General features: G+C 38.8%; 1 protein-coding gene across 1 annotated transcript; it reads left to right on the top strand.

The window, feature by feature from the left end:
• Positions 1-15,568: 15,568 nt before the first annotated feature.
• LOC130712583 (uncharacterized) lies at positions 15,569-17,308 on the top strand. Its single transcript, XM_057562410.1, has 4 exons — positions 15,569-15,686; positions 15,855-16,355; positions 16,399-16,931; positions 17,051-17,308. The coding sequence occupies exons 1-4, from the start codon at positions 15,569-15,571 to the stop codon at positions 17,306-17,308; spliced, it is 1,410 nt and encodes a 469-aa protein (XP_057418393.1).
• Positions 17,309-21,427: the final 4,119 nt, after the last annotated feature.

Below are 21,427 nucleotides of genomic sequence, written 5' to 3'. Positions count from 1 at the left end.
GTATTCTTTGGATCCTACCTCGCCAAGCAAAATGAGTATTCATAGGACTCCTTCATACTAAGTATTATCAGGACTCCTCCTCACTAAGTATTATCAGAACTCCTCCTTTACAAAAAGTTTTATACAGGACTTCTCCCAAAACAATCTTTCTCAAGATTGCTTTCTTCTACATAGATCTCTTCTTCTAAGAGTGATTGTAGATCAATTAAGCCTAGGAACTATAAAGTATTGTTTATTAGTTTTGACTCTTATGCATATACTTTATGTTCAATTACATGATAGAGGTAAAAAGGATTTGACTCTAGATGAGAACTGCTCTTCATGTAGAAGCAGACGATATTGATGATCATCTCTGAGTGATGAGCTTTGAGGCTTCTTTTTCACGCTTAATTGGGTTGAGCATGGAAGCTCAATCTTGGTGAGCATAAGTGCTGATTCCTCAAGTCTTCAATTCTTCCCTTTATACTTCTGAAATTTCTGTAAGATGGATTATAGTTGTTGGAGCTTGTTTTTCATGAAGATTCTAGATGTTGGATCAAACGGTACAAAATGTACTTGCGTCAGAGCGTAGTACTGTTTGATATAGACCTTTTGCCGTAAAGATGTAATCTGTCATCTAGCAGGTAGCATAGGTATGAACTTCTATCTGTTGGTGTACAAATATGACAATTTGATAGTGACACCACGGTTCCTTTATCTTCATCATAGCATTGTGTCAGAACTTGATATTTCATCTTCAAAACTTCTGCACAAAGCTATCTTGGCTTCTTCTTCTACTTCTGTCGTCTTCCTTCTTCTTCGGATGATCTGTCTTCATCATTCTTCAATTCTTCAGACGATGAGTCTTTACTTCATTCATTCTGCTATCTTTCAGATGATTTAACCATGAAGCACATTCTTCATCCTTTCCTTCTAAAGTTGCAGACTTCAATCCATGATAGACGTTGTTCCTTTCAAAAGTTCTGCTTCAATCGTTCATGTAGTCTTTAGACGATGCTTCTTGTTTTGATCATTCTTCTCTCAGAAGATTTATCAATTTAGTGCATGCTTCATTTCATTCTTGAGTTGGTCATTCAGAATGCGACTAATAACATTTGACCAATGCTTTTCTTCTTTAGAAATGGATTGCCTGAAGCTGCATGAATCAGATTGATGTTTGTAGACGTAGACAATAAGCTTTGTTCCATTTCTTCATTTCTAGGTAGAAAGAGAGAAAGAGGTAACTTTTGATGTTGACATGGTTGTACTTGTTTCCTTGGTCACCGTGCTATATATAGTATCATGTGATTTTTCAGCACTTCACTTCTCCTCAAGAATGTCAGAGATATTTCCATTTGATTATGACACTCTTTTCTCTGAACATTGCATCCTTTGATTAGCCTTGAGATAGACGATGTAGTAGACGGTTGAGTGCAGTCTTCTCACACAATCCGATAGCTTCACTTGATCTTGCATGTGTAGTTCTGAAGCCTTGATTCTTGTTGTGTAGATGCTTGATGCTTGAGCTTTTCCTTAAGAAGATGATCTAGAATATTTGACTCTACATGTATCATGATCTTCTTCAGTTGGTGCGGACTAGCTGATTCGACATTTTCTTGTAGCTCAGATCATCCTTTGCTTATCCATGATGTGCCTTGATGCTCTGATCGTTCTTCTTCTTCTTCTTCTTCTTCTTCTTCTTCTTCTTCTTCTTCTTCTTCTTCTTCTTCTTCTGGTCAGACCATTCAGTAGATATGACGTTCCTTTGCTTGTATAGTTTTTCTTGATACTCTGACTCTTCCTTTGATCTTCTTTATAGACGATGAGACATGTTTGACTTTTTTCGCTTGTCTCGTCTTCCTTTGATGTTCTTTGTACTTTCTCTTCTGTGCTTGATTGTCTCTTTATGTAGTCTTAATCTTTGAATAAGAGACGACAGCGAAAGAGGGCATAAGTGTGGTTGTCTTCCATTTTGTAAAAAACAACCTGATGTCGAAGCATATGTTGTGCCATCTGCCAATGTGTAGCACAAGACATTAGTCCCATATTTGGAGTGCTTATGTGTGCTCTGGAAAATATTGTGAAGATTTGTTTTGTGGTTACTTGCAGTTTAAGTAGTTGTATCGAGGTTTCATTTATTCTGGGTTGGTTTATTTGTTGAGACAATCTTTGATTGAATATTTTTCTCTATTGTTTTTAATGATTGATTGGCTTGTAACGCAATCATGATCCTGAAGATTGTGTTTTGATTTGCTGCTGTTGGACTACTTGCTTCAGCCTCTGGAAACCCTAGTGTGGCTGCTGAAACATACAAATATGAAGACCTAAAACGTGAAGACTACTCAAGCTTTGAGAGAGAAGATCGAGTGTTTTAGGATTGTTGTCTTAGTCCTTGTTTTCGTTGTGAACAAACCTTGCTCATTGATTCTATAAGGCAAGTGTGTTATGTGTTCCTTGAGTGTTAAAACTCTGATTGTTGTTGTTCTTACCAATCACTATGGCAGTGATTGAGAGAAAGTGAGAGGGGCTCTCATACTTAGGGGGAAATACTAAGTAGAAATACACTAGGTAGATTCGGAAGAGAACTATGAATTGTGGTGTTCATGAGTGTCTGTAGTTCCTATATCTTGAGATAGTGGATTTCCTTTCTTTGGGTGAAAACCCTCCAGACGTAGGTGAAGTTTTACGGAACTGTGTTAACAACTCTTGTATTGTGTTTTTATGCTTTTAAGCTTTTGTTGTTATTTCTTGTTGATCGATTGTCGAACCTGTTGTTCCAGCATCGCGTAGGACATCACCTGTAAGGGAACTAGAATTTCAATTGACATCATAGCAGACACCCTGTTCTGGTTGGGTCAGCTCCAGGGAAAATAGATTTAGTTCTCATGGACAATAAGGAGGGAGGATCGGTCAACAGGCCACCAATTGTGGATGTTACTAACTATGACTATTGGAAAGTACGCATGCCTGCCTTTCTCAAGTCAATTGACAGCAAGACTTGGAAAACAATTGTCAAAGTTTGGAAACATCCCACCAAGGAACAAACTGAAGGGAGTTCAATCGTGACAGCTGAAAAATCTGAGGAAGAATGGACAAAAGAAGAAGATGAAGCTGCTCTGGGAAACTCTAAAGCTTTGCATGCCATCTTCAATGGTGTCGACAAGAATATGTTTAGACTTATCAATACTTGTACTGTTGCTAAGGTAGCATGGGATATTCTGAAGACTGCACATGAAGGAACAACTAGAGTGAGAATGTCAAGACCTCAAATGTTTACTACTCAGTTTGAGAACATGAGGATGACTGAAGAGGAAACAATCTTAGAATTTCATATGTGTGTGCGTGACTTGGCTAATTCATCATTTGCCTTGGGAGAACCTATGTCAGATGAGAAACTTGTGAGGAAAATCTTGAGGTCCCTGCCCAAGAAGTTTGCTATGAAAGTCACTGCAATTGAGGAAGCTTAAGACATTAGTAGCATGAAGGTTGATGAACTCATTGGATCTCTGCAAACATATGAGTTAACTTTTGGTGACAAGACTGAGAAGAAAAATAAGAGCATTGCTTTTGTGCCAAACACTGATGAGGATGATGATATTGATTGTGAAGGTGAAAACCTCTAGGAAGCTCTAGCTTTTCTTGGGAGAAAGTTTAATAGAGCCTTGAGAAAGATTGACAGGAGAACAAAGTCTAATGTCCAAGACATGAAGTTCGACAACTCTAAATCCTCTAACTTTCAGCGAAAGGCCAAAGAGGAAGATAAATCTGGTCAGAATAGAGGAGTGCAGTGTCATGAATGTGAAGGATATGGACACATTAGAACTGAATGTGCTACCTACCTTAAAAAGCAGAAGAAAGGCATGGTGGTAACCTGATCAGATGAAGACACAAATGAGGAAAATGAGATCTCTGCTAACAAGGTTACTGCATTCTCTGGAATGATTGATAAACCTAACACTAGTGAAGAGGATATAACTGATGAAGAACGAGCTGAGACATATAGGCTATTGCATAACAAGTGGAAGGAAGCATGTAAACGTGTGAGAGAGCAGGAAAGTGAAATAGAACAGCTAACCTCTCAAAAGGAAAAGCCTTATGAGATCAGTACTAAGCTGAAAGAAGAGCTTGATGACTGGAAATTAAAGTTGGAATACATTGATACTCTTGAAAAGGTAAAGTTGATGGGTGTTAATGCAGGGTTACAGGAGGAAGTAGCATCTCCGAAGAACAAGCTTGAAACCACACACAAGTCCCTTCGAATGCTGAATAATGGTTCTGATATGCTAGACGAGATTCTTATGGAAACAAGCAAACAAGGGATAAGTATGAAGGGTATTGGTTTTGACTACAGGACTGCAAACAAGGAAGGTCAGAAGGTATCAAAGGAATTTGTAGCTGCTGAAAAACAATCTGAATTCAAGAAACCAAGCAACAGACTGTTGTTAGGACTGATGTCCCAGCATGTGTCTCGACATGTGACTCCTCAGTACAAAAGTGTCAGAAGTTGTAACACCCCGATTCCCGGGTGTCACTTAGTAACTTGAAAATAAAATAAAGCGGAAAATGCAGGTATATTTTTTTTTCGTTTTAGAAATAAGAACATTTTAAACTAAAGACTCAACCCCAAAATGCGATAAACATAAACTAATATACAATACTATTACAGTCCTGTTGTAACTAAAAGCATCGTCACGAGTATCCTCAAGTGACGGCAAGGTTTACAAGTTTTCAGAAAGCATAATTAGTTCGAAATATTACACAAGTGACAGAAGGGAATAGTCAGCCCCAGATGGCCTCCTCCAGACCTCTACAACCGACTACTCCATGTGATTCCCAACTACGAAGAACCACACGAAAGTAACGTGTCGGGGACCTACCCTGCACCAAAATATGAATGACGAATCAGAGCTATTACAGTAACAACCAACTCAAAAGACTCTAACCACCCATATCCCACACTACTATAATCGACCCTCCCTCGATTAGGCATGAAGTCCGGGTCCTCGTCGAAATATTCAGTAATAGTCGTTTCGCTCCGGGTCTTTCCCGCACAAGGAATCATCACGAACCGGCTGACGGACGCCTGGCAGCAGGCCGACCGCCCAAACACAAACATACAAACAAAGCCAAGGCGCTAGGGTCAACTTACAGAATACAATAGATATACAATCAACATGCGATAAAGGGGTATATATGTATGTTGTATATATACATATAAGTTATGTATTGCCTACCCTAAGGTATATACATAGCATGTTATCGAATCTCTTACACAATTCAATCATCAAAGCACATAACGATGTTTATCAACATCAAATCATCAGATCTCAACAACTATAGTTAGAGTGCATGATATGTCATACAACGTCAATCATAATAAGATGCATTTTGTGCCAATGCAGCACATGCTGACACAAAACCGAGTAACGTCACTCTGCTTGGCGACGGGACAAACCAACGGTATTGCCACTTAAAGGTTGGGCACCTCGAGACGGTCGTAACACTGGCCTCGTGTTTAACCATTTCTGCTCGGGTGTCGTTTATCACCTTTGGCTATAGTCAAGACGATCCAACTCTACACGGTTCGACCATTTCTGCTTGCTATGCCGGACATCAGCAAGAACGATACAACTCTACACGGATGATCGTCACTTCCTGTTGTGCCAGGTATAGTCAGGACCGATTCAACTCTACACGGCTGATCGTTGCTTCCTGCTATACCGAAGTACTCCACTTGGCACTTCATCGCGTGTATACATGAGTGCAATATGATTTGCAAAACAACGATTCGTCCTCACGGGTAAAAATTGGTTCATTGACCAAAAGCTTCTGCAACGAGAAACCTAGGCTATAGTCAAGTCGGTTGTGACCCTACGGGTGCAACCATCCTGCTTGCTACGCCAGACATCAACAGGAACGATACAACTCTACGCGGCTGACCGTCACTTCCTGTTGTGCCAAGAGTACTCTACTAGGTACCTTACTAACGCCCAGACCCTTGGCTAAAGCCCGTCTTCAAATTCTTTTCCATAAAATGAGTTCCCTTAAAAATAGTTCCCTTATTAGGTAAAATGTTTCATCGTGAATTAGTCCATTATGTCGTTAATTCCAAAGTTCAGTTTTCATTTCCAACACCTTTCAAAACAAAGTTCCCAAAGCTAGGATCACCGACCCATTCCCGTTTTCCAAACTCACTTTCATCCCTAAGTCTTTTCCGTTGAATCATCGTCATTAATTAAAAGCATTACCTTGTTAATAAATATATTATGGATTTATTTACATAAAACAGATTATGATTATTTTCGGTCCAAAACTCTATAAGTTCAAAGTTCCCATCAAACCCAAACAACTCCCCGAGAACACTAGATCCCCTAAAACAATGAAGGTTCGAATCTTGGTCCGACCTAACAAACGTTCCCAAAACAAACCCGTCCTTGTCATGACGAAGGTAAGTGTATTCTACACTCCAAAAGTGGCATCAAAATGCACGAATATAGTCAGCACAATTTAATCATAACGCAAATACATCAAGCTCCATCGAGCGATGAATCAATATGGCAGTGCTGTAAGCATAACCTTGTCATATCCACTAGAAAGCGATAAGACAGAAACCAGTAAACGGCTGAAGCCTCTCAGAAAACGGAGACACACGTCTCATATAAGTTCACTCGGCCGAAGCCTCTAGAAAACATTTTCCAATTCAAAGCGATAAACAATATCCAAGCAATATTCAATATCAAGCAATATTCAAGTCGAAGTTATCGACGCCTACAATACAAATAGCTAGTAAGTAAGTTGCCCTAACCTCGAGTTGTTCTAGTCTCGCGATGCAGGTCTCGCTCACAAGCTTGCTCAGTCAAGCCCAAGGTTTCCACAAACGAACCTTAGAGCAAAATCACAGAATTCAATCACAATGAGTCAGAAACTCAGCAAACAATACGTACTAGGGTTACACGAAACATTACAAACTCCGAAGTACGACAATCTAACGCGTTAAGACAAGTTCTCGAAAAACGAAATTTTCCTCCCCTTGATGAGGAGCTCTCGGCCACTATGCACAATTAGGTGGGCCGATTTTTCTTCGATCCAACTTGGTTCCTAGGTTATCATTAGTCGTAACTAAGACGGTTCTAAGCTCAGAAAAATTTTCGGATCGAAAACTGTCACAGGGGTATTTTGGTCATTATTTTCAGCTCAGAATTTCAAAATTGGAATTTCGAAAAACAAATTTGATGGGGACGTCACCAACGATGTTTATGACAACTAATCCTACTGACACTAAGCTAAGTCGAGAGTTTTAAACCGAAAGAACGAAACTTTGGCTCAAAATGGGTTTTTCAAGCAGAATTGGAATTCGGCGGCATTTCGGCGAGATTCAGCAGAAAACAACCGGATATTCATGCTCTTGGGCATGTAGGCAATAAGTTTAGACACTGAAATCAAGTTATTTGGACAGTTTTACAAAAAGCTCAAAACTTTGAGAACAGAAAGACATAGAGAAAAGCGACAGAATTGACGATCAGAGGTAAGAATTAGCATCAGTACCTCGAGGTCTACGCGTAGCAACGAACGGTGCAACGATCAGGCAAGAAACGGCGAAAATCTTTTCTCCTCCTTCCTCCTCCAAGCTCGCGGCCTCCTTGGGGTTTTTGGGTGGGTTTTTTTGTTTTGTTTTTTTTTTTTTCATTTTTCCACCTATTTATAGGAAAGGGAAAATGCGGGAAAATGATTATTTCGCGATTCCGATTTTTTCTACTGATTCCAACATATTTTAGACACGATATTCTTCCCGCTGAATCTTCTAATTCTTCAAAGAAATATCAGTATGATTTTTGGTTTTCGAGGCTTATTTTTAATGTTTACCGGCTTAAAATGAACTTTATGGTTTTGACCTCGGATGCAGAAACTTCCTTCTGAAGAAAGATTTGGAACGTCGATTAGAGTGGGCGAGCGCGGATGAAATCTTTATTTGAAGCTCCGAATAGAAAAAGTCTTTATCGTCCGTTGATTTTAGGGTTTCTGAACTATCAGGGTTTCGGTTTCGGCAAACTTCCGAGCATTGGAATTTGTCGTTCATACATTCCAAGGTTTCGTATTAATCTGCTTGTCGTAGGAAGGTATACAAGCAATTATGTATATCTCCAGAATTCTTATGACTTAATTTCTACAGTGTTTTAAGAGTACTTTGGCTCTATATAACCGCTCTCGTTCTAAGACAGTCATGTAAATGAGTCAAGTTATCGACTAAATTGACTACAGGGATAGAATTAATTAATCCATGAATTTTGTTCTTCATTAAATTATTTTTAAACAGCAACCACTTATGTAAATTCCTTTCACGTTGTATTAAATCCTAATTGTGAACAGGAAATTAATTAATTTATTCTAAGCTTTTAAAATCCGAGTCTCACAGAAGTGCCTCATGGAGATGTCACTATTGTGGGAGAAATGGTCAGATAAGGCCTTACTGTTTCAAGCTATATGGTTATCCTCAGATACCAAATCAACCAAGAAACTCATAGAGCACCCAGGTGAAGAAGAAATGGAAACCTAAAGGTGAATTCTCAAGTCTCATTGCTCACACATCCTTCAGAGCTTCATCAAGGGAAGACTGGTATTTTCACAGTGAATGTTAAAGACACATGACAAGAGACAAGAGCTATCTGGAAAATATCAAGGGTCACTCAAGCAGCTATGTCACTTTTGGAGATGGAGCCAAAGGGAAGATCAAGGGAATTGGAAGACCTGTAGGTTCTGGATCTCCTGATTTGACTGATGTGTTACTTGTTAAAGGGTCAACTGCCAATCTAATCTGCATAAGTCAACTCTATGATCAAGAGCTTGATGTGAAGTTCAGTAAAACAGAATGTGTTGTTACTACAGATGATCAAGAAGTGCTAATGAGAGGAGTCAGATCAAAGGATAATTGCTATATGTGGATCTCACAGGAGAAGTCTCACATCTCAAGATGCTTAACTTCTAAAGAAGATGAGATAAATCTGTGGCATTAAAAACTGGGTTATCTCAATCTCAAGAATATGCAGAAGATCATCACTGAAGAAGCCATAAGAGGTCTGCCTAAGTTGAAGATAGGTGAAGGAAGAATGTCAGATTGGAAAAAAAACCAAGATGTCCCATAAGAAGCTCCAACATCAGACCACAACAAAGGTCCTTGAACTGTTGCACATGGATCTCATAGGTCCCAGGCAAGTGGAAAGTCTGGGAGGAAAAAGGTACGTGTTTGTTTGTGTTGATGATTTTTCCAGGTATACTTGGGTGGATTTCATTAGAGAAAAGTCAGATACTTTTGAAATCTTCAAGAACCTATGTTTGAAACTTCAAAATTAGAAGAGTTGTGTCATTGTAAGAATTAGGAGTGATCATGGTAAGGAGTTTGAGAATTCTAAATTCCCTGAATTCTGTGGATCAGAAAGAATTAGTCATGAGTTTCCAGCTCCTATCACACCTCAACAAAATGGAGTTGTTGAAAGGAATAATAGAACTCTGCAGGAATCCGCTAGAGTTATGCTACATGCCAAAAAGATTCCTTATTAGTTTTAAGGTGAAGCTATGAATATTGCTTGCTATATTCATAATAGAGTTACTATTGGAGTAGGAACATCCTCTACACTGTATGAATTATGGAAAGGAAGAAAGCTTACAGTGAAATACTTCCATGTTTTTGGGAGTAAAGGTTATATTCTTGCAGATCGCGAACAAAGAAGAAAGATTGTTCCTAAGAGTGATGTAAGATTATTCATGGGCTATTCTACAAACAGCAGAGCCTATAGGGTGTTTAATACTCGTACTAAAACTATGATGGAATCAGTAAATGTGATAGTAGATGATGTGCCAGGTGAAATGAAGGAAAGGATTTTGGTGGAAGGTGATGATAGCACTAAAGATGAAGATGTCCCAGCAGATGTCCTCGACAACATGTCTGAGACAATTGCAAATGAACAAGAAGATAAGCTAGCTTCTTCAAATAAAGCTCCTTCAATCAGAATCCAGAAGATACGTCCTTAAGAAAACATTATTGGTGATCCTCATGAAGGTGTGACAACTAGGTCCATAAATCTTATTGCACATGCATGTTTCATGTCCATGATGGAACCCAAGAATGTTAGGGAAGCACTAACTGATGAATAATGGATAAACTTTATGCAAGAAGAACTAGAACAGTTCAGGAGAAATGAAGTTTGGGATCTGGTTTCTAGAACTGAGAATGCAAACATTATTGTCACTAAGTGGATTTTCATGAACAAGTGGGATAAACATGGTATTGTCATCAGAAACAAAGCAAGATTAGTTGCTCAAGGCTATACTCAGATAGAAGGAGTCAACTTTGATGATACTTTTGCTCCAGTGGCTAGACTAGAATCTATCAGACTCTTGTTGGGAGTTGCTTGTCTGCTAAAGTTTTGATTATATCAGATGGATGTAAAGAGTGCTTTTCTGAATGGGTACTTGAATGAGGAAGTGTATGTTGAGCATCCAAAAGGATTCATAGATCCTAAATATCCTGATCATGTGTACAAGCTGAGAAAGACACTATATGGATTAAAAAAAGCACCAAGGGCTTGGTATGAGAGGCTCACAGAATTTCTTGTCAACAATGGCTATTGCAAAGGGGGAATAGACAAGACTCTGTATGTGAAAAATGACAAAGGGATGCTCATGATAGCACAGATCTATGTGGATGATATTGTTTTTAGAGGAATGTCGAACACAATGGTGGAGCATTTCGTTCAACAAATGAAGTCTGAGTTCGAAATGAGTTTTGTAAGGCCCAAGTTTTTAAGCTTAGAATAAGTGGAAGAGATTTCCATTTACAATCAGGCTTGACGTATCGTGAAGGGAAACCTGAACAAGAGTTGATCAAATGAAACAAATTTAAGAAGGAGAAAGTTCAGGAAAAGTCTAAGGATTGTAGCAAAATCGATAAAAGGTATAGCACGATCGATATACGCTTAAACCTAGGGCAGAAACCCTAGTAAATAGCTAGTTTTCACTTAAAGTCACGATGGAAATTAATTCCAAAAATCTTCAGAGAAATGTTAGAACTTCTCTTATTCCTTATACGACAATCGTTTCGAGGCGAAACCTTAGAATCTACGAACGTCCGATTCCAATCCTCGGAAGTTTGCCGAAACTAAAACCCTGATAGTTCAAAACCCTAGAATCAACCGACGATGAAGACTTTTTCTATTCGGAACTTCAGATGAAGATTCCACACGCATACACCCATTTCTCTTGATGATCTCAATCTTTCTTCAGTAGGAAGTTTTCTATTCCGACATTCAATGCAAAAAGTAACTTATCGGGTAATATAGTTTTACACCGACTTTGCATTAGCCACCTAAAATACAAGGAAACCTCTTTTTAGTTTTGGAATTCTTTCGCCAAAACCTATCTTAGAATTCACGGAGAATGAAGCCGGAAAAATCGGAATCGCGAAACTTTCATTTTCCCGCGTTTTTCCATCCTCTATATATAGCAAGAAAAGTGAGAAAAATCACAAAAACTCCACCATTTTCTCTCCAAGGCCGCGAGCTTCATTGAAGGAAGAGGAAGAAGAGATTTTCTTCATTTCTTGCTTGATCCTTGATTAAACAGTTGCTACTTCAAGGTATCGAGGTATAGTCGCTAATCCTTACCTCTGATCGTCTTTTCCGTAGCTTTTCACTATGTCTTTCTGTGCTCATAGTTTTGAGGTTTTTGCAAAACTATCCTGATAACTTCATTTTTCTATCTAAACATCTTCCCTACGTTCTCCTTAGTATGTTTAGCGAATAATACTGCGCCGATTCTCGAAAAACTACCGTCGAGCTTCAATTCTGCTTAAAATACCCATTTTGGGGCAAAGCTTCGTCCTTTGGACTAAAAACTATCGCCGTAGCTTAGTGCTAGTAGGATTAGTTGTCATAAACGTCGTTGGTGACGTCCCCATCCAATTTGTTTTTCGAAATTTCAGTTTTGAAATTCTGAGCTAAAAATATTGACCAAAATACCCCTGCGACAGTTTTTGATCCGATAATTTTTCCGAGTTTAGAATACCCTTAGTTACGACTAATGATAACCTAGGAACCAAGTTTGATCGAAGAAAAATCGACCCACCTAATTACCAATAGTGGCCGAGCACCCTAGGAGGGAGGAAGGAAAATTCCTTTTTCGAAAACTTGTCCTTTCGCGCTAGATTATCGTACCTCGGAGTATATACTACTTCGAGTAACCCTAGTACCTATTGCTTGCTGAGTTTCTGACTCATTGTGATTGATTTCTGTGGTTTTGCTCTAAAGGTGCTTTTGAGGAATTTCCTGAAGAGCAAGACATTGATTGTGAAGGAACTCTCGAAGATCACCCTAGAGAATCTTCAGGTGAGGGCTTCTCACTGAATCCTTAGTTAATGCTTAGGGTCGATGCTTTCGACATTGATTTACTGTTTATGCACTTGTTTGTGTTTGATTGGAAAAATGTTTTCTGAGGCTTCGGCTGACAATGTAGATGATTCATCTACTGAATGTTTTTGAGATTGATTTACATGGTACGTGCTAAGTGGGTAATCTAGGATGTGTGATGCATGCTTTATATGCTAAGTGCTACGTGATTATTCTAGGAAGTGTTGATATATGACATGTTTGTTGACTGTGCTGATTTAATTATGTCTTTTCACTGATATCTGTGATTCTGAGTAGTGAGAATAGCGGGCAGGTCATGCCGATTTTATTTTGAGATTTTGGGGAAAGTTTGATAGGACGAATGAGATTCGGGCCTTGTTATGGTTATAATGGATCGAGACATTCTCGGGGAGTTAATTGGGATTATGGGATGTTGAAAACACATAAGATTTGCGATAAGACTAAAAGGATATTATTTTGTAAAGAAAACTCATAAGACATTAAACAACCTCTAAATCTTCAAATAATGATAATAAACTCGAAAGGAAGCTTTGGATGCAAATCTTAGTTTTGGAAAACGAGAAGTGTCGTCGGATCCAAGTGTTGACAAAATTGTAAGTTCTGAGTATCTTGATACTCCTTCGCTCTTTTGAGCAGTTTGTTTAGCCATCCAAGGGACGAGCCGAGAATCTTCACTGAGGCGTGAGACCTCGTGGAAAGCATGGATCTTCACTGAGGCGTGAGACCTCGTGAATAGCATGAAACTTCACTGAAGCGTGAGACTTCGTGCAAGTGTGTAAATTCACTGAGGCGTGAGACCTTGTGAAAGCATAAAACTTCACTGAAGCGTGAGACTTTGTAAATGTGTGAGACTCCACTGAAGCGTGAGACTTCGTGAGAGCATTGATGACTCGAAGAGTTATCGTGAGTGTTTGCACTCTTTTTATGATTAATTGTATTTTGTCGCAGAATCGACATTTACCTTAGGGTATTCTTTTTAGAGACAAATAAGTTAGTTAGAACACGTGGCGACGTGTCGAGTGAGGTCGGAGACGTTGTTTGGCTAATCACTTTGCATTCATGCACTCATTTTGAGGTATTAACACGGGACGAACTCCGGACCTCGGTGGATTCCAAAATGGTCATAAGACCCGGATTTCCATAAAAGAACACTACGGTGATTCTTAGTAGCAGACCGAAATGGCAGGCCTTCGGGTTTTATGCTGATCTGGCTACCTTTGTGTGGTGTAAGAGGCACGCGAGCGGAAATGGTCCCACCGTTGCTGGTGCTAGGATTGACTCGTTGATGTCCATCCGTTTCCGGAATGCATATTGGTTAACTGGGTTAACCGGCATCAGTGGCTAATCTCTTATCTGTATCTATAAGCCTAAGTGGCTAATCTCTTATCTGTATCTATTGGAAGTATTATTTACATAATTCTTTGGAGTTGACCCTCGCGTCTTCTGTGTGTGCTTTGACGGACTACGCCCTTTGTCAGATGTCCATGGCGGACTGATTCACGATGGTTCACCCTTCGGGGGGAACTAGGGTTGAGATGCTGGAACAGGAGCGCATCGCGGTTGCGAGAGGAGGACGTATGGTGTACATAGACTTGGTCGTTCTGGATTCAGATTCAGACGACGATCATGCTAGCATGTAGGTTTTAGTGCTGGTGTGAACTCCTCGAGATAGGATTAGTGTAGGAGTAGAGTCTTAGCTCTGAACATCATTTGTTTTCTTTGGGGACAGGGTAGTTTCCCACCGATAGCTTTTTGTGTGGTTCTCTACGGGGATCACAGAGAGTTGGTTGGACTTAGGAGGTCTTGTTTTAGGCCGATTGGGCTAACTCATTCTTGTTTTTGAGGTTTGTGTTGCGGACACTTCACCTTTACTTTAGTCTGTACATATTGCCTTCGGGCGTTACACTTTTCTACGTTCCGTCACTGGAGGTTACTCGTGACGAGGTTGCTACTTACAGCGGGGGCTGTAATTATTATTGTATATTAGTTCTGATTATCCTTTCTTGTTGAGTTTCATTTCTTTCAGTTTATTATTCCATTATCAAAAAAAAAATATATTCACGTTTTTCCGCTTAAACTTTCTTTTTGGTTACTAAAGTGACGCCACCGAAATCGGGGTGTTACAGTTTAGTTGGTGAAATGAACTATTTCTTAGGGCTGCAAGTGAAACAAGTTGAGGATTTAATATACATCACTCAGAGTAAGTATGCTAGAGGAATAGTCAAGAAGTTTGGTCTTGAAAATTCAGGTCATAGAAGAACTCTAGCTGCAACTCATATTAAATTGACCAAGGATAAAAAAGGAGAAGATGTTGATCAAATTTTGTATAGGAGCATGATTGGTAGCTTACTGTATCTTACTGCAAGCAGGCCATAAATAATGTTTCTTGTTGGTGTGTGTGCAAGGTATCAAGCTGCACCTAAGACAAGTCATCTACTGCAAGTGAAGATAATTTTCAAGTATATTAATGGCACCAGTGACTATGATATTCTCTATACTCGTGATACAAATTCTTCTTTAGTAGGGTATTGTGATGCAGATTGGGCACGTAGTGAAAATGATAGGAAAAGCACATCTGGAGGTTGCTTCTTCCTAAGGAATAATCTAATCTCTTGGTTTAGTAAGAATCAAAATTGTGTATCCTTGTCAACTGCAGAGGCAGAATACATTGCAGCAGGGAGTAGTTGTACTCAGTTAATATGGATGAAAGAAATGCTCAAGGAGTATGATATTGAACAGGATGTCATGACATTGTGTTGCGACAATCTCAGTGCCATTAACATCCCCAAGAATCCAATTCAGCACTGCAGAACAAAACACATTGACATTAGGCACCCTTTTATTAGGGATTTGGTGGAGGATAAGATCATCACATTGGAACATGTTACAACAGACAAGCAATTGGCTGACATTTTTACAAAACCCTTTGATGCAAGCACATTTGACAAATTGAAAGGAAGTCTAGGGTTTTCTTGAGTGAAGAGTTGTAGCAATTAACACATGAGCAGTTGTTAACGACCAGTTTTCAATTAATCATCATTAACTGCCATTTTGACGTCAGTAGAGAGATCATGGCATCATCAATAAACTTCCCTATAATTACCCCCAACGGGAAAATTCTCATCACAATTCAACCGCTTGTGCTGTTGCTTTCTTAAATTCTTATTTCCATGTCAATCGCTCTCAACTTTTCTTGTTCAGTTCCTGTTCTTTTCACCATGTCTCAAACCTTAGGAAAGATTGATTCTACAGATGCCAAGCATGTCACTAACAAGTATGGTGTCAGATGTATTGGTCTGAAGAGTGGGTCATAACAATAAACTTCCTCCAATCTTCAGAAGTCCCTATCTTAATCAAAGAAGAAAGCGAGGACACCAGCAAGAAAGCTTTACAAATCGAAGCCTCATGAAGATGGCTCTTCGCATGTGTACCTTGATGATGTTGCCTCTGATGAAGATGAACCCTTTCATGATGCTGCTGCAAGCATCGATGAGGAAGACAATCCAGTGGGTTCCGATTGTGATTTTGTGCCCAATGTCGAGGCATCTGCCTCTCAAGAAAACCCTGTTCCTCAAGAAATCCACATTCCTGAAAACCCTGGGGAGGATTTGATCGCTGAAGAGACCATTCCCACTAAATCTGCTACTACTCCTTCTTCATCAAAGGATGGTGATACAGTGTCTGTCTGCTCTGAAGACACCCATTCTGATGAGCCAAGCCAGACTCCCACCCTTGTTCAGAACATCTCTGATGATGATGATTCTGATGAAGTTCTCTTAACTGAGGCTTTCCTTGAGAGTGTTTCTGCCAAGATGAAGAGAAAAAGAAGGGCTCCTGTTTCTGAAGCCCCTTCTATGCCTCAGAAGAAGACCAAGCCCACTCCTACTACTTATAAGTCCAAGCAAGTGGATGTGAAAGGAAAAGGTTGTGAAAACCAAGGGAGAGAAAAAGAAGAAGGTTCATATTTCTGTTCAGGAATCTGAGTCAGATGTTGAAGCAGATGTCCCAGACATCGTGGCTGCTGAGAAGAAAAAGTTTGCAGGAAGGCGCATCAAGAATGTTCTTGCTGCCCCACTTGACAATGTGTTTTTCCACTTTGAAGAAAATGTTCTGAAGTGGAAGTATGTTTATCAAAGAAGACTTGCTAGGGAAAGGGAAGTTGGATCTGATGTGCTTGAGTGCAAGGAGGTGATGACACTCATTGAGAAGGCTAGGCTTATGAAGTCTGTTCTACAAGTAGATAGATGTTTTGAAAGGCTTGTGAAGGAATTTGTAGTGAATCTTTCTGTGGAAGTGGAACTTCCTAAGAGTGATGAGTACAGAAAGGTGTATGTCAGGGACAAATATGTGAAGTTTTCTCCTGCAGTGATCAATGGAGCACTTGGAAGAAGTGATGTTGTAGTTGTTGCTGAAGAACAATCCTTGGATGTGATTACCAAGGAACTTACTGCTAGGAAAGTTCAGAAATGGCCAAAGAACAAGTTTCTGTCTACTGAGAATCTTAGTGTGAATATGCAATCCTTAATAATATTGGTATTGTGGATTGGGTCCCTACCCAACATACCTCTGTTGTCTCTGCTACTCTTGCCAGGTTGAATTACAAGATTGGTACTATGGCTACGTTTGATTTTGGTACTTTTGTGTTTGAACAGACCTTGAAGCCTGCAGAAACTTGTGCTGTGAAACTGCCCATTTCTTTTCCATCTCTCATCACAGAGATCATTCTGCAACAGCATCCCAAGATAGTCAGGGATGATGGAGTGGCTATTTCCAAGGGTGCTCCTATTACCTTGAATCATCGTTTGTTTTTTGGGCCTCATGTCCTAGACATTACTGTGCCATCCAGCAGGACATCTGCTTCTACTCTAGTGGCTAAGTCTGGAAGGAAGGCTATTATTGATGAATTGTAGGCAGTTTCCAAGGCTCTTCAGGAGACCATCAAGGTTAGCACTGCAAGGAAACTCAAGGTGGATGAGCTGCTACTACTATGGTAATTGGTCTACTATGGTAATTGGTTTGCATTAAGTTGAAGACGAATTCAAGGATTTCAAGACAAGTTACAAGTTGTGTATTGTTGTTTCTGTGGAAGACAAGTTTGATTATGTTTGTACTCCAAGTTGCTGCTGTTTACAAGTCTTAGTTAGCTTGTGTTTGTTGTTGGTCACATTGTTGTGACATGTGCACCAGAAAGTTGTCAAGTATGTGCTAACTGTTTGTGTGTTGTGGGTTGCACCAATTGAGGGGGATTTCCGCTGCAAAGGGGGAGGTATGTTTATCCTCTCAAAATCTCAAGTTGTTTTAGACAAAATTTGACAAATGGGGAGATTGTTGTTCTTGTGGTTGTCTTGCATTTTGTAAAAAAAACCTGATGTTCGAAGCAGATAGTGTGCCATCTACCAATGTGTAGCACATGACATTATTCCCATACTTGGAGTGCTTATGTGTGCCCTGGAAAATCTTGTGAAGATTTGTTTTGTGGTTACTTGCGGTTTAAGTAGTTGTATCGAGGTTTCATTTATTGTGGGCTGGTTTATTTGTTGTGACAATCTCTAATTGAATATTTGCCTCTATTGTTTTTAATGATTGATTGGCTTGTAACGCAATCATGATCCTAAAGATTGCGTTTTGATTTGCTGTTGTTGGACTACTTGCGTTAGTGTAAGACCCGGTTTTAGGGCATATTATTTTAATAATAATATTGAATAATATTCTGTGAATTGTTTGTGTTCTATGTGATATGATGCCTTTATAAATGACAATTATTTCATTAGGGACATTATTAGACCTTAATAATATCTAGATGACGATGCACTCGTCATTACGATCGTTTTGATTGTAATATCGCTAGGGTTATTTTCAGACGACTTTTAGGTTAAAATCTGCCCGACAACGGCGATGAGTTGGCGAATCGAGTCGGCGAGGACAATTTAGTGGGCCACACCTCATGGGGAGGTTCTGGATATAATTCTAAAATATTCCATGAGGGGATATTCTTTTCTTCTATTTTTTTGAGGGTTTTATTTAAATAAAATGAGTTTTTATTTAAATAAAATGTATTTAATTATTTTAAAACCTATGGTTTATTAAATAAATATTTTTGTAAATATTTTTGGAGCCTTAATGAAGGCGTGGTCGAATTTTTGGAGATGAAAAAGATGAAGAGGTTTTGAAATTCAAATTTGAGGTTTTGTGGTGCATTAAGAGGGAAAACATGGTGGTTAATGCACTTAATCACATGTCTTTGACTTGGTTTTGTGTTACATCTTACATGAGTTTTTGAGTGAAAAATCTGAAGAGATGGAGGGAATGGGCGGCCAAGAGGTGTGGGAAAGAAAGGTAAGGTTTTTTTTAATGTTTTAAGGTGATTTATGGTGTTTATGGAGAAGGAGAAAATCAAGGGTTTGATTCCTTTGACTCTCATTAAATGGGGGACTCTTCAATCTCTATCTTTTCTTCACAATCCTAAGGCTAAGGTGAGGGCTTTTCCGGTCTTGGGTAGAGTCTAGGTTATGTGATGCATGTTTTGGTTTGAATGCATGAAAAGCTTCACAGCCCTAGTGTGACTACTAAACCTTTGAGAGAGAGGATCGAATGTTTTAGGATTGTTGTCTTAGTCATTATTTTCATTGTGAATAAACCTTGCTCATTGATTCTATAAGGCAAGATTGTGTTATGCGTTTCTTGAGTGTTAAAACTCCGATTGTTGTTGTTCTTACCAATCACTATGGTAGTGATTGAGAGAAAGTGAGAGGGGCTCTCATACTTAGGGGGAAATACTAAGTAGAAATACACTGGGTAGATTAGAAAGAGAACTATGAGTTGTGGTGTTCATGAGTGTCTGTAGTTCCTATATCTTGAGATAGTGGATTTCCTTTCTTTGGGTGAAAACCCTCCAGACGTAGGTGAAGTTTCACCGAACTAGGTTAACAACTCTTGTGTTGTGTTTTTATGCCTTTAAACTTTTGTTGTTGTTTATTGTTGATTGATTGTCGAGCATGTTGTTCCAGCATCGCGTAGGACATCAGCTGTAGGGGAACTAGAATTTCACAACACTTATACTCTTGAAAATTGTTATCATTCAAAACATGATAGACGTTATAACTAGCGTTTGAACTTAACAAAAAGATCTATGATAGAAGATACAAGCGAAGGTATGGTTGGTAAGCACTTCTCCCTATTATTCATAATGTCTTGTTAGTTAAAGGGCTCAAACACAATCTACTTAGCATAAGTCAATTGTGTGATAGTGGATTCATTATTTCCTTTAACAAAATAAAGTGTATTGTAACAAACGAGCTTGGAAAATTAATCTTTGGAGCCAAAAGACAAGGGAATCTATATAAGATGAATGTGGAGAACCTTGCAAATCAAAAGGTAACATGTCTAGTGTCCTTAGAGGATAATAAGTTGGTTTGGCACAAGAAGCTAAGGCATCTTCCTTAAAGTACATTACCAACATCGTTAAACACAACCTGGTACGTGATTTGCCAAAGCTGTCTTTCAAATCTTATGACACATGCGCTGCTTGTCTTCAAGGAAAGCAATTAAATAGTTCTTTCAAATCAAAGAACGTTGTTAGTACTTCCAGACCTTTGGAGATGTTACACGTGGATCTGTTTGGACCTACTAGAGCGGCTAGTCTTTCTGGTCATCGATATTCCTTTGTCATCGTTGACAATTACACAAGATTTACTTGGGTCTTGTACCTAAGTCACAAAGACAAAACCTTCGAAGTCTTCTCAAATTTTTGCAAGAGAGTTCAAATTGGGAAAGGCTACTTACTGCATAGAACCCAAGAATTTGATGAGTTCTGTGAGGAGAATGGAATTTCTCATCAGTCATTAGCTCCAAGAACACCTTAACAAAATGGAGTACGTGAGAGGAAGAATAGATCACTTCAAGAGATGGCAAGGACCATGCTAAGTGAAATTAATCTTCCAAAATACCTATGGGCTGAAGTTGTTCACACTACAAACTATATTCAAAATGGAATTCTCATGAGGCCTATCTTGAAAAAAACTCCTTACAAACTCTAGAAATGAAGGAAGCCTAACATTTTCTATTTTCATCCTTTTGGATGCCCATGCTACATTCGGTAAGTTTGACGCCAAGTCATACAAAGGTATATTTCTTGGTTATTCTCTAAACTCAAAAGCGTATAGTGTTTACAATTAAAGAACTATGGTTGTAGAAGAATCTATAAATGTTAAATTTAATTATCGTTCTACTAATGATGATCTTGTGAGTCTTGAGGAAGTATTTGCAGATTTGAATATCAAAGAACATCTAATGATCCTTCATCATGCAAACCTCAATCGTCTGATGATCCCACAACCTCTGACAAAGATGCTCCACAAATTCAATATGGATCCTCCATACACTTCCATCATCTGAGGGATCTCTGTCTGAACATATATTCCTAAAGGATAGAATAATACTCTTTAAGAGACTGGCGACATAAGACAAATCATCATCCGTGTCAGATCATGGGAAAATTTTAAGAGAAAGTCATAACAAGATCAACCTTTCGAGAAGAAAATGACTATGCACATATTTCTAATATTGATCAGAAAGATGTATCTCAAGCCCTACGAGACAAGGGCTTGATTCAAGAAATGCAAGAAGAACTTAATCAGTTTGAAAGAAGCCAACATGATGATATTGATTATACTGAAACATTTGCTCTTATTTCTAGAATTGGAGCTATTAGAATAATGCTTGCCTTTGCTTGTCAATACTACATTAAGCTTTATCAAATGGATGTTAAAAGTTCTTTTCTAAATGGTTTTATTGAAGAAATGTTAAACAACCCCCCAATTTTGAGGAACCATTTGCACCTGATCATGTTTACAAATTAAAGAAAGCTTTGTATCGTTTAAAGCAAGCTATTCCATCTTATTATGATAGATTAAGTTCCTCTCTTATGCAAAATGGCTTAACTAGAGGACAAGTTGCTAACACTTTCTTCAGAAGGAAATCCAAAGATGATTTTATTCTTATTCAATTATATGTTGATGATACTATCTTTG

This window comes from Lotus japonicus, chromosome 4 (assembly GCF_012489685.1).
Source record: "Lotus japonicus ecotype B-129 chromosome 4, LjGifu_v1.2".
Lineage (NCBI taxonomy): Eukaryota > Viridiplantae > Streptophyta > Magnoliopsida > Fabales > Fabaceae > Lotus > Lotus japonicus.
Note: the sequence above shows the minus strand (reverse complement) of the source record. Positions and strands in the feature narration are given on the sequence as shown.